General features: G+C 39.4%; 1 protein-coding gene across 1 annotated transcript in view; it reads right to left on the minus strand.

Moving 5' to 3' along the window:
- Positions 1-11442: 11442 nt before the first annotated feature.
- khdrbs3 (KH domain containing, RNA binding, signal transduction associated 3) overlaps positions 11443-14963 on the minus strand; it is a 167817-nt gene continuing 164296 nt past the window's right edge. Inside the window, 1 exon segment of the mRNA XM_072674285.1 lies at positions 11443-11825. Within this exon segment, the coding sequence (XP_072530386.1) occupies positions 11734-11825 (92 nt within the window). The 3' untranslated portion in view covers positions 11443-11733.

Here is a 14963-nt window from a genome sequence, read left to right on the forward strand (position 1 = left end):
ACATACATGATTCTTCATACAACAAACGTGGTTCTTCTATGATATCACTCAAAGCCCTTTTCAAGCACCTTAATCCTTTTTTAAAACAGCTCAAGAACTTTCAAACTAACCATTCAGTTCTATGAGTATGTTCTACATAGTGCTATCTAGAACCATACCAAAAGCGTATCCTCTATTCTTTTTCTCTCTCCAGCCTGGTTGGTCTCTCAAGCGTGGGTCATCATGCCCATTCGAAGCAGTTAAATAATTCTTTGAGTTGACTTGTGTCTATATACCAACCAGCCATAACATTAGCACCACTGACAGATGAAGCGACTGCAGATCCTAATCTACAGTGGCATCTGTCAAGGGGTAGGCTGTTCATATTAAGCAGCAAGTGAACAGTGAAGGTGATAAAGGGAATCCTAAGAATATCCTAAAAATATCCTAAAAATCCTAAAAATTGGGAATCCTAAGAATAAATAAGCCTAAGAATCAGAGCCACTTTTACAAGAGCCAGACTGTGATGGCTAGACGACTGGGTCAGAACATCTCTAAAACATCAGGCAGATCTTGTGGGGTTTTCTTGGTATGCAGTGGTCAGTACCTACCAAAGTGCTGTGAGAAAAGACAATTTCACAATTTACAGGACTTAAACGTCTTGGTGCCAGATACTACAGGGGTAGTATCTTTCAGAGGTGTTGTGGAGTCAATGCCCCGAATGGTCAGATCTCTTGTAGCGGCCCAAGAAGGATCTACTCAATATTAGGCACCTTGTTATAAGGGTGTAGTTCATTGGTTATTTATTAGGTCATACACATCTTCACATCATTTATAATGAGTTATAACACAGGCCAACATATAACAACGCTTGCCAAATAGTGAAGCCATATTCATCTACACTGTTAAACCTCTGATGTTACATGTTCAGCAGAGATCTGTTCATAATGTACTACTAAAAATTGAACACCAACAGGAGCTTTTATTAGTCACGAATGATGGGAGATGGGTTTAGTGGGTGATTTGGGTTTCTATAGCGTGTGTGTATTAGCATCAGTGTTAGCCTCCACTCGGTTCTGAATGAGCTCTTCAGTGCTGGTTAAAAAAAAAAAAAAAAGAAAGGCAAGTTGGTCTCCCACTGGTAAAACAGAGTGTTTCACTGAAGTTTCAGATATTATGGTCTGCTTTTATGCTTTGATGCAAAACAGTTTCACACTGCAGAATACCTGATATCTAATGCTTGGATCAGCATTGATTATGATCCACTGGACATTCAGATTAAATTAGCTTAATAACAAGAAATTGTCCTCATGTTTTCAGAGAAAACAGCTCCTATCTGTAATTGAGCACTGCTGCATTTAAACACAGATGATCATACAGTGCTCTGTTCCCTAGCTAAAGGGTCAGTTTCTCCTTGTCCATCCATCAGGCTGGGAATGCCATGTTGTAGGTGGAGTCTTAAGTTTTACACAACACCAGGGCTCCAAGTTCTGATTTTAAACAGCTTTCTACTATGTCCCATGCCATGCTCTCAGATCAGAGGTCATTAGGTTTCTTTGGAGGTCATAGATGGGCACATGACCAGAAGTGAGATTTAAAAAGCAACAACAAGCAGAGAAACAGATTTACTTCCTTTGATCACAAATAGCGTTGATGTAATATATTTTATTAATGTGGAAATGATGAACCATTTCTTCTTACTGCTCTTACATGGGTCTATAAGTCTACAGTAAAGGAACACCACACTAGCACCATCTTCACGGTGCCTGGAAGTGTCTCCATCATTTTGTCTGAGAGGGGCATCTCTGGCTTAGTCTTCTCTTCTCGGTTTGGCTCCATGGCTGCTTAGCTGTGTGTGTCGTGGTGTTTTCCAGAGGCCAGTCAGCCACACCAGACCACCCTGGATGAGGAAGGAGAATGACGCCAAGAATAAGATCCATAGTAGGAGCATGAAACAGTGGGACAATTGACAAGCTAAAAAAAGGAGAAAACAGTGTCAAGCATGCTATAAAAGGCAGCCTTTAATCTCTCCTAACACACGTTGCTGCTGGAAATACACTTAGCCAGCCATTCTCTGAAGATAATGGACTCTTGTCAAAGGCAATCAATAAGTCATTTTACGCTTTTGCTTTATGAACGGCTACAAAAGCAGAGCCACTCTTTTTCTCCAGCTCTTTTTCTTCCTCAGCCTGGCCGTTCACTCAAGGATGGGCCATCTTGCCCATCTGAGACACTGTGAGACAGTGATCGGGCAGGGCAGAGGAGTGTGAGAAATGTAGGGAGGTTACGGGTAAAAGAGGCTTGCTTGCCTCATGGTGAGATGCCCAGGGGGGTGAGAAAAGCAAGGAGACACTTTTCTCCATTAATATCATGAGTTTGATTCACACTTGTAATAATAGAGGTGTTTCTTTGAGCAATGCCATTGAATCACTGTCATTTCCATTAGGAACCATGTTTGTAATACTGTAGATATGTTTTTCTTTTGTCTATGGCATCAGTCATAGAACCACTTGAAGCACCTTTTTTTTAGGAGTGTATGATGATCATATACATAACCAGACTAAGCTGAAAATGTGTTTGTCTGTGTCACCCTTTCAGATAAATGAGTGGCTAGTACTAGACTTCACACTTCAGTGGTTGTTTATAGCTTCTCTAATAAATAAAACCAGTAGTGTTTCTAAAATTATGTAAATTCTGTTCTGAATGAGTCAGAAAAAAACTACCACAGTGCATCAAACAATAAAGACAGCATGAATTTTCTTTTATACAGTGCTAGAAACACAATAACTCCAGTTCCATGCTGATCCACTTTCCTGCCCATGCAGTGATCCACCAACCAGACTGGCCTCCCTGGGTATTCAGGTCGTACCTGGCCCCACTGATGCAATCTCAGTGCCACCAGTTCCATGTGGACTTCCTTTTGCATTTTCTTGTAAGGGTCATGAGTTCGAATCAATAAGCAATGCCTCTTTGCCATCAGCGGCCAGAGTCTGAGAGGGCACTATTTCCCCCTTTATCACTCTTAAGCAATATTGGCTGGCACAGGCGTCTGTTAGCTGGTGTGGGGGAACTGGGGACTCAGCACTGCCCTCCAAGCATGTCAGCTGCAGTTGGAAAAGAGGTGGTGGCTGGATTTGCATGTATCAGAGGAGACATGTTAAGTACCCTCCTAGTGTCGGAAGCATTGTTAGTGCTAGAGGGAGATATGAGTGGGATAATTGGCAGTACCAAATTGGGAGACAAAAGGGGAAAAATGTCCCAGCACTATAAGATCCTCTCTATATGTTCAGACAAACTCCTCCCACCTTCAAGATACATCAATTAAAAGGGGTTTCCTGCCATTTTAAAAAATTGTAAAAAAAAAACTGTAGCGCCATTGTAGGATGAACAGAGTTCACATTTTCCAGTTTGGTTGGGGTGCCCCTTTAAGCTCCCTTATTAGAAAAGTACTGCTTTATTTTTTCCACCTTCCATATCAGTTACGTTCTCTCTGCAGAGATGGAATGGCATTCCATGCATGCTGTTTGCCAGTTTGACTTCCGTTCAGAGGACAGAAGTGCTTGCTGAGTTTGTGCTTGTTCAGTTTACCTGTTTTATATCGATGGTCAGGTCGTTTGCATTCTACACACAGCAAAAACAAACTGTGTTGCTGATGGGTATAAAAGGCAGAGCTCACCTCCAGATGAACAGCCAAGAGCAGGAGTATCCTTTCATCGTTCTGTATGAGTCTCAGGCCTCCTGAAACAGAGAGAAACATCAGCAATTGAGAACAGCATCGATCCAAACAGGACAAGCCAAACAGACAAGGCCTCTGGCCTATACTGTTGCCTGGTAATAAATACACTGAAGATGTTTAAACAATCATTCATCTATTTAAAACTACAGGAAGCATTTTTAATCCATGTCTTATGATGGAATTAGTCAAAGTGATGAGTTTAAGTGAAATATTACGACTATTTATCAAGCTTTTTACATTTTTAAGAGTCCTTCATTTAAAGTAACTTGAAACAAAGCTATTTAACATCAGAGTTTATATGTCTTATCCCTTTTAGAAGCTAGTTTAAGTAACTGTATATTAAAGCATGGGATTAAGCGGAGGCTCGGTTTGTTTACCTTGTCAAACGAAGGCCTTTATATATGGCCACTGCCATCCTCTCAGCACTGAGGTCAATGGTCAGCTGGCGTCATTTAGAGGTCATGTTGGGGGGCTCTTTAGTGGACTAAGAGATGGGCACGTGACCAGAAGTGGAAAGAAAGAGCAAAAACAGCAAGCAGAGAAAAAGGAATCCCCCTCCAAAAACACATTTCAAATAGTCATGATTGACATTATTAATAGAACTACGTATTGATCTTAATACAGTACATTACACTGCATATCTTACACCTCTCCAATGCATTAATATCATAAAAGTTTGGGCACCTTAAAGAGTCAGGACTTAATGCCAGAAATCAGCTTGCACATGCTTCTTGTGGCTGCTAAAAGCCTTTCGGTTCTTGTAGTTGGAATTTTCCCCATTCTTCTATACAGAAGGCCTCTAGTTCTACCAAAAAGCCTCCAGGCAAGGGTGCAAGAAGAACAACTTTGATGTCAATAGTTCAAGGTGATAGATAACAAACTGCACATGGCAGGGAGAAAGGAGAGGATAAACAGGATGTCTTTTAAAGACAGGTGGAAGCTGATGATTGGTCGAGATATCAGTGACATGCATTAGAATCCCCTGGTAGAATTTTTAATTGAGATTGAGAATTTCTTGGGTCATTTTGTTGCACGGGTTGTTAGGGTCTATCCACTAATGTTGTTTAAGGTTTCCTTTCAGGTAGTCCATGATGTTTTATTTATTTCTTTTGAAATATGTTTTGGATCATTATCCTGCTGTAGAATCCATTCTCTTTTCATCTTCAGTCTTTCAACAACATCCAGGATTTGCTGGTATTTTGTGGAATTCATGATAGATCCACCCCCATGCACAGATGGTTCTTCTCATTTCTAAAACCTATGTGGTTTTTCTGGATGTTGTGGGTCATACTTCAAGATGAGTGATGTGATGGGGTCTTTCTTATAACTCTTTAATGAGGATTATGTTTATGCAGAAAATACTGCTAAGCTGTACAACTGTACACCCTGCAGGTTTTTGGTGGCCATGTGGGGTAACAATATGCTTGTCTCACCAGCATACGAGCAGTTATCTCATAGACTGTTTTCTTAGTCTTCTAGATCTCATCCCAATTTCCATAGTTCAGTTTAGCTGCCATTTCATAATAGTAATCCGCACTGTAGAAAAAATGCAAGCTGACATTGCTTAGTTGTCTTCATAAATCGTTCATAAATCCTTGTGGCCATTGATTACTTTCATTTTCAGATCTTTAGACTACCTAGAGGAGCTCATGTTTGCTGAGAGTTAGTATCAGGTTTATAGAATGTATAAAGCTTATCAATTAATATAAAATGTTCCCTTTGACCAACGGTGCCCAAACTTTTACATGAGACTGTATACCGAATGAAATGAAAACTTTGATCAAGGCTAATAAGAAATATGTCACTTACTGATTGACTGAATCACTATATTGTTGCAAATTGATAAAATGTGACTAAAATAAATAAATGACTAAAAATGTGGTGATTTTCTACAATTACTAAAATATAGTTGTAAATACACTACCCTAAATCTGGATTCAGTGTAACAATATAACCAGTATGGTGGCAGATAAATGTGAAAATGATTCTAATATGCCAGTTTTGTGGAACTTCACAGATTTATACAATCTCTATAATGGTATAATTACCATAACAGTGATACAGCTTTTAAATTGGGTTAAAAAATTCCACTAATACAATCTTATTTGTAATTATGTTATAAAGACATGTAATATCTATTAATGAAACTATTTTATAGTTTTTATACAAACCAGATTCACTAGGAACATTTATGCCATTTTATAATGTGTACTCTATACTTAAGAATCTTATGTTAAAGATGATGTTAATTTAAATTACATGGCTTTATAATATGTTATTAAAAAACAAGAAGCTCTCTGAAACAGTAATTTTTCGTTCAAAAATTTTATTTTATCATCAACCAAGAAGTAGATTAAAGGGCTTACACAAGCTTAGGATGGTTCTACTCAACAGAAATTATTCATAAAAGTTTTATTTGATTATTATCCACCACAGTGAATTTAATTTCAATCACTTTTTTAAACTTTACCAGACATTCGTAGAGAGTTACACAGGTCTCAGGAACAACATTCAGATAAAACAGTGGACTGAAAATGTTTTAGGAATCTAAGATAAGTATATGATGGTGGTTGAATTTTCAATAATAACTTGGAAATACAACATTTATTGTTCATTTGTTAATGCTCAAGAGGAGATTGGGTTGGAGTAGAGAAATCTTTCAAATCTTTGAGCAATGGTTTGCAATCGCAGTTCTATACACCCCCTGCCCTGGACATTGTCCTTAACCTAACACACCTCATACAACTCACTATTCAGCTAATTAGCAAACCAGTGCAGAGAAAACACAGCACATGTGCAGCACATGCGGAGCCCAGGACTGGTATCATAAACCACTGCTTTAGTGCCATTTCATAATACAATATAATTACAATAAAATACATGTGTGTGTTGACATACTTGTGCTTGCCGAAGTATTCAGTCTCTTGGGGATTGTTACACATGGCATTTTATCACCTATTGTATCCTCAGGATAAAACTGTGCAAAGTACTGAGCCTACCCTTCAATTATTTAACTGTCAAGTTCCCCATCTTTCACAGCAACTACCTAACAGATCAGATCATCAGATGTTTAAGTGTTTACCTTCATTACAGCTTCCATTTTTTTTCCATTCCATTTTTCAAGTTTTTTTGAAGTTTTGTTTTTTGTTTCTGCAGAAATCTGCAAGGAGGTGTTTCCACACCTCCAAAGTTCATCCTAGGAACTTCAGGAGCATTTTCTGCTTCTCATTTAATTACGTGAAGGTCTGGACTATGGAATGGTCAGTCCATTGTTTTGAAAGCAGCAGCAGCTTGAAGCTCAGTAAGAGCTTTGTGGCCAGTCCCACTCCCTTCAGACCCACAGTGTTGAGTACGGACACCAACACCATTGGATGCGTTCAGATCTGACGCAAAAGTGCCGCTTCAGTTCTCCTCTCTTAAAGAGCTGTAAGCACTATTTATTTTAATATAAGGGGGGGTCCGGGTCTACCAGGTCTTGAATCCAAGAAGCAGACAAAATATGACCCTATCAACTATGCAGAATCTTTGAATGAGTTTTCAACTGTAGTTTTGGAAACTGCAGTTTTTTCACTGGAGAATTTTACTTTTCCTTTGATTTTCTCCTTCCTTATGCAAGTAAATAATGCTTTATCTGATCTTCTCCAAAGATCTTCTGAAAACATTGAATTGTTTTGACTGAAAATGGAAAAAATGACACAGTGTTGTCTGTATTTAGAACCTGTGTGATGTGAAGGCCAAAAGCAAATGAAAGAAAAATCATCAAACCAGCTTATCTCACAATTCCTTTCTTCTTTTTGTTTAGTTTTTTTTTTATCTGGACTGAATCCAAAGCAAGCCATGCCAAGGAATAGCTCAGCTAGTTCAGAATAAGGTTTCAAATTTCACAGATGAAGATACAGATACAAATTTAATACCAAAAGGCTCAAATATCTTACTAATAATCACAAAATGTGGCTTGCATATTAAATATAGCAGTGTCTGTTTCTCACAGTTCAGCAATTCAACCAGAAGACAATGTGGCGTGAGGTCAGGAATGAACTGTAAGAAAATTAGACTACAATATGCAGCACTGCTCATGCTGGTCGATGTGGGAAGATGCCAAGTAAAGAGTCTTGATCTTGAGTTTTCTAGACAGCTCATAATGTGGGCAGAGCATACTGTGTGCAGCCGAACCACTGCATATGTCTTCTGTTAAGAACTATCTGCTGCGTTCAGCATGGTGGACACTGAGAAATCTCGCTAGGACTCTCTTCATGATTAAAACAATACAGAACACTGGCTAAAATAACAGATGTAAGATTGGAGATTCGCTCTTCAGCAGGACAGAAAGTCTGGATGCAGGGCTGAAGCTTTACTGCGGTGGAATGAATATTAAAATGTATCTTATTAAAACATAATATAAATATTTAAAATATAAAAATTACTGATGTACTGAACGGTTCTGGTCATCAGTCAAGAGAAAATCAAGAGGTTTTGGGCATATTTCAATAACCTGGACAAATCTGCAGATATGTAGATAAGAAAATTAAATTTTGTGGAATCTTTTGTCTAAAATAATCAAAAAATAGTTTAATGCTAAGGATATGCTACAGAAATACTTTTAACAATGTTATACTCAATAAATATTTATATATTAAGAAAACCAATAAATCTGTTCCTGACATGTGTGTTATTGGACTGTAATAGACTTACTGTATATAATATGCGCTAATGATCTCATTTTGTGTGCGAGTACTTGTTAAAGTCAGGGTAAGCTATGTGTTCCTGTCTATTCCTGTTCCCTCCCTGCACAGTTATTTCTGTAGTATGTGTCCTCTCTATGTATAGACACACAGCTGTCGACCCATGTCTGGCATTGTTTGTACTTTATATGGAAATGGGCCAATGCAGCTGTATAAGTGAACATCTGCCATTGTTCTGTGTGCACAAATAAAATCATCCTGCAGACATTGAGTGGTCTTCTGGTATAGAAACGGGTTGGAAGATTCTACAGGGTGCATATACATACAATTTACATACACTCATCATGGACATGAACATCATGGAAATATTGGGCGTCCAATGATTTTCTGAATGTTTCTTTTTCTGGGCCAGAATAAGTGAGAACATCAGAAACATGCACACAGCAAAACGTAAAATCTAGTTTCTTAGCAAGTTGCATCTTGACCAGACACTTTTGGTGTGGTCAGCTGCAAATGTTGGATGGCAGACTCTTGGTCCATGGTGATGTAACACTGACAATAGACCATTTACCATTTACCATTCCATTTTATACCATTCCAGGATTGTGCCTTGCTAGTTCTTGGGCTTTCCTGACCATCAGAACCAGTTCCCTCCCTGATGAGGATGACAGTTAAAATGGCTTCAAGAGACATTCCTGATTTGTGTAAATCTACAATTGTTCTTCTCAGATCTGCTCTGAGCTCCTTTGACTTTTACTTTGTCTTGTGTATCGGTCAATTTCATGAATGTTTTCAATCAAACCCTTTTTACGTGGCACAGAGAAGTCCACAGCTGTAGTCCATTATGATCAATAAGTGTAAGGTCTTGGTCTTTGCAAGTTAAGAGACATTTCTGAAGCTCCAGCAGCACCGAGTTAATAATCTACGCAGGTTTATGTATTTCAGAAACCTTCTAAGAATGAAAACTTTCAATTGAATTTGTTTTTCAGTGAAAGGTGTTGTAACTCAGTGTGCCCAGAACTCATTATGTCCCAGAACAGGATAGTTCAGAGAAATCATTGAAAGCCCATTATTGCCATTGACATTCACATCCATGATGAGTGTATGTAAACATCCGATCTCGACAGTGTCAACATCACACTGGCATTAGAAAAAAATCTAATGGAAAATCTTATTCATGTAGTTCATAGCTCGCAGCTGGTATTTTTAAGTGGGTTAAAAAATAAAGAAAAAGAAAACAACACTGCCTAACCTGTAAACCTACAATGTAATCTGAAGCTTTTTTATCCCAGGGCTAGAATACTTCTGCAAGCAACATCAGTCTGATCTCTTAGAAGTTCCTCAGCAGGGCTTTGCTTAAACCTTAACTGCAGCCACAGAGCAGGGCTACCAACCACACTCACTGATCTGCCTAATTCAACTCATTTTTTAGTATTTTTGATGTATCTGATTACATAATTACACTGACATGACTGTCTCATTTTTTACTTTGAATAATTAATACATCGGTTCTAAGAGGAAAAGGTGTATTAACATGTGACAAACAGTGCATTCTAACTGGGATACAAGGTCTCCACATGGAATTGGATTTAGGGATGTACTGATATGAAAAAACATGTTGCTAATATGTTGTTAATAATGTTAATAATGTCCATGGTGACTCATTGTGTTGAATGTGTGGACAATTAATGAACTATTAACAGAGTATCAGTAAAACATCAACAGTATTAATGCAGTAGCAGCAGTGAAGCACCTGAATACATGGAGATAAATATCTTGAAGATGTTTTGTTGACCTGTTAGACATCATGTAGCCTTAATCTGTTACTACCATTAAACAAACCTAACCCAACCTTACCCAAAACCTAATCCTAACCCTAACTCAAAACCTAACCATAACATCAACCAAAAACCTAATCCAGCCTTATCCAAAACCTAACCCTAACCTCAATCCAAAAAACCTAACCTTAACCCTGGCCCCTTAAGCTCAGTCTAATCGAGTTAAACTCCAGTTCCAGACTTAGGATGTTGAAATGGGCTGTTTGAGACCTGTTAGATGATCAGTGATTTCTTAGGTAAACGTCTACAGATCTGAACTTGGACTCTCTAAATAAAGTGAAAAACAGCTGAATTCAGTAAAAGTCTTCAATAAAAGTCCCCTGATAATCTACTGATTCTTCAGTTGCTGCTACATCACTGAATTGTTATTGATCTGTTACTGAGAGTCCGATGAGTGTTTTTTCATCTAAAGAGTAAAATGTCATCATGTTTATAAAATGCTGAAATTAGGATGTTTAGGAAGTGGTGCGGGTCATACATGCAGTAAAATAAATAAAAATGCAGTAAAATTATATTTTAGTGTATTAGTCCACTGTCATCCACACATCAGGTCATTGGTTCAGTTAAACAGTAATTTCGATTCTGAATCATTGTCAGGCAAAAACCTAGTATCCCCATATTTAACATCTCTACTTTTGACAATCTAATTCTGGCAGTTGTTCTTTACATTGTGTCATGATAAATGGACCAATAGAAATGCTTCAAAATGACCGGAATTCTGAAATTAAAATCTCCGGCAAAGTTGCCATTTTGAAGATACAAGGTCTTTCGGCTTTCTGAAGAATATGTGTAAATTACGGATGGTTGGCAACCCCACCATAGGTTGGTCATGAATTTAGACATGAAAAATTTGACATAACACTAGCTTTCTCCACTCGACTCATTTTCCCAGGAGTAAAATGACTGTGTACAATGTTTTAATGCTCTAACCATATGCTCCCATAAGCCCTTTAATGCTAAGGAACGTAGCATTACAAAAAAAAGAAGTAACACAATATGTGCAAGTTTTTTTGTTTGTTTGTTTTTGTTGTTTTTTTTCTCTAGGTTTTTCATTTAAGGTAGAATTTACAAGGGACACACTGAAGCTGATCACTCGTCAAAAAAAAAAAAAAAAGAAAAAAGAAAAAAAGAAAAACAGAAATAAAAGTGTATATAGAAATGTACCTGGCTAATCTAAACACCTAACACCGCTTTCTACCCCCTAACACCCACCCACCCCCCAAAACTGTCCAATACGGGTGTAGAAGAATTCTGGTTGGTTAATCTACTTTACACATAGTTAGTGATCACAGGCGTAGTTACTCGGGAAAGGGCCCATCCGAGCGGCATCAACTGAACGTCCCCGTAAACTCACACTCCCTTCTTCCCTTACTCTCTGCTGCTGTTGTGTTTTTGTGGTTTTGGTTGAGTTTTATTCTAAAAAAAAGGAAACAAGGGGGGAGTCCATAGAAAATCCATTACTTGGGAGAGCACGGACAGGTGCAGCTGACTTTAGAGTTCAGTATCTGGAGTAGGGCTGGTCTCTGTACACTCCTTTGGTTGTCCTTGCCGGCGGAGCTTTGTTGCGGCCATTTGTCCACTCTTCTTGACCTGAGCGGGAAGACACAGAGGGTAAGGGGCAATAGAGGTCAGATCAGTCTAAACGATCTCTGTATTCAGCTACACTGTGGTTAATATTCACTTTAAATTGCTGCATTTATTCTCAGTTGAAGTTTCAGCTCAGTTTAGTCAGCTCAAAGGAACCATATCTAACACATTTCTTGTACTTTATGTTTGCCCCCGGACATCCACTTACATTTACATATACATTTAGCAGGCATTTAGCAGACGTTCTTACCCAAAGTGACTCAAAGTGCTCTGCTGTCCACTCAAAATACATCTAGCTAGTGTGAACAGACCAAGGTCCAAAGATATCTTTAAGCTGACATACCGCTAAATACAAAAGTCATAATGGACATCTAGATGCAAAAGATGCACAATACTTAACTGCTAGATGCAGTACGGACACTGAACTGCGTCTGAATGTCAAAGAAATCAAAGACTTTTAAGTGCAATCACAGGCCTGTAATATCTGCAGAATTAGTGCTTCAAAGAAATGGCCTTCAGTTAGCATATGAAGACAGTGAGTAACTCTCAGGGAAAGATCAATCCTCCACCTCAATGCCATGACAGAGAAATGTCTAAACGCTTGTCTTCCATGCATCATAAAAGATGGTGTGTCAAGAAAAGCTGTACTTGTAGCTTAAGGGGCTCTTGGTACAGATCAGGTTTTGACATCAGGTATGGAGGAGGGGTTGAATCTGATGGGTAGCTACAGGACCCCACTGAAGAGAATGCGGTTATATATGGCTTAACCTTTTCATAAACTAGTTTGTTGAATTCCTCCCAGCTATTCATAACTCCCCCTAGTACTAGCAATGCTCCAGATACCAGGAGGGTAAGGACCTAAAACGTCTTCACCGATACATGCAAAGCCAGCCGCCAACACTTTTGCGGCATCCCCGGGCAGCTGACACGATCAGAAGAAAGCACTGGGTCCGCAGCTCCACCCTCCAGCTAACAGACAGCCAGCCAGCTAACAAGAGTGATCACAGAGAGAGCGTCATTTCTCCACCCAGCATGGCTTGGGATTCGAACTTTCGACCCCCCAGGCCACAGTATCAGTGCATTAGACCACTGAGCAACACTGAACTTAGCCTGATACCATGCTTAGGAAGACCAGCCAGGAGGGAGTTGCAATAGTGAAGCCTGGGGCTGAACGAGCACCTGGATGACCTCTCTAGAGAGAAAGGGTCAGATTCTATGGATTTTGTAGAGGGGAAATCAGCATGGTTGAGTCAGGTATATGTTTGTGTGCTTTTAATAACTAGAAAACAACCATAATTGATTTCTATGTTATCATTTTCCAATCCCTCTTAAACCCATAGAATGAAACTGACTGTTTAATCCTCGTAACTCGATGTATCTCAAGTATGCGGCAGCAACAGAGCAAGTTCTCTCCGGCAAACAAGTAAAAAAGTGTAAATCTAATCTAATCGAAGCCATTATATCCTTTGTAAAAGTGCAGGACAGGTCATTTATCTGCAACTGTCCAGCATCTTGCGCCGTCAGAGACTTTTTGCAGACAGTGCCGATAACAGACTTCGTCCGACCTTCTAAACCAGCTCTCCGCCCTTCACCCGAGCAGAAGATCAAATAACGACTTGAAAGGAGTTTGGCCTGCTGTCTTTGTTGGGGGAGGTCACCCGCACCATTAGCCCGAAGCCAGCGCTGTTTCACGCCCGTCCGTGCGGATGAGCGAAGATGCTGTCGATGGCTGTCTTTGTGGCTCCGGAGCAGCTGTGTTTCTCTGTGGGCCGCGGCACTGTCCCCTCGCTGACAGAGCCTTTTAAAGACGAGCCCATAACCGATAGCGTTTAATTAGAGAGCTGTCAGTCTGCCAACTAAACGCATGCCCTCTTTAAAAAAGAAAAGGCTTCAGCCATGCTAACCTTGTGTTCAAAAAGAACAAAAATGCACGCTAGCTGGTTAATCTAGAGGTCCTCTTTGAACTGTCAAGCTGTCTGCTCCTTAGACCACCCAAAGGAAACGCCATCTGGATTGTTTTTGTGTGTGGTGTCAGAAAGAAAGGCGAAGAGTCAGTGGAGGAGTAAGACGGAAGCAGAGAACTAATGATCGCCGCGTTTTGAAAGATCGTGGAGCTACACGCTTCATTTAAAGCGGTTCTGCAGCATCTTTTTGAACAACAATGCTTCTGCATACAATCTTGTGCAAACGTTTGGGCACCCTGAGCCATAGCACACACAAACTAAGATAGCTGATAGCTAATCAAACATAAGCACAATATTTTCAGCATTAATCAATCAATGTGGTCTCCCTTGGGAATCCTAAGTGCTGTAAAGCCTAAGATTTTTTTGACAAGGTCTCAGACCTTAATTAGCAAATCAAGCCAGAGGCATGTCACCAATTGTAATTAGAAACTGTCATCCCAATCAAATGCCCCAGCTTCAGCTGTTCTCTAACTCAGTGCTCTGATTCAAATCTTCTACTTACACTCAGAAACCATCCTCTCCACTAAGCAACCGTCTACAGATCTGTAGAAAAATAGCTGAGAGTTTTTAGCTTGTGATTTCTACAGTGTGGACTGTTATTAGCAAATGGCTGTTTGATGGAACTCTGAGGCAAAGATAAAATCTGGAAGACTTTCTGTGAAACTCTCACAGAGAACTGCTTGTATGCTGGTGAGACCATCCATATGACTGCCAAGAACCTGCTGGTTCTCAAGTGGGTGTTGCACCACTCCACTGTTCAGGGGGGCTTGCACAAACATACAAACCTCTTCATCGAAGAGTCATAAGAAAGAAACCTTACCTATGACCTCATTAGAAAACTCAATATTTGAATTATGCTTCAGACCATCTAGAGAAGCCAGATGAGTCTTAAAAACAAGTGCTGTGAACTAATGGAGAAAATCTCAGAACTAGAAGCCTTCTGCAAAGAACTGAAAGGTGCGATTTTTGCCAATCAAGGTGTTACTAAGCCCTGACACTGTAAGTTGCCAAACTTTTGCACAGGCCACATTTATCTATGTTATGGTATGAAAAACATAAATGCATAAATATTTGCTGAAAATATTACGCTCAATGTTTAAATTTTACAATTGAACATTATTTTATTGTGGGTTATTTTCCCAGCGCTGAGTTGTTTCTGGGTCGTTATTGCGAGGTA

This window comes from Salminus brasiliensis, chromosome 2, assembly GCF_030463535.1.
Source record: "Salminus brasiliensis chromosome 2, fSalBra1.hap2, whole genome shotgun sequence".
In the NCBI taxonomy this organism is placed as follows: Eukaryota; Metazoa; Chordata; class Actinopteri; order Characiformes; family Bryconidae; genus Salminus; species Salminus brasiliensis.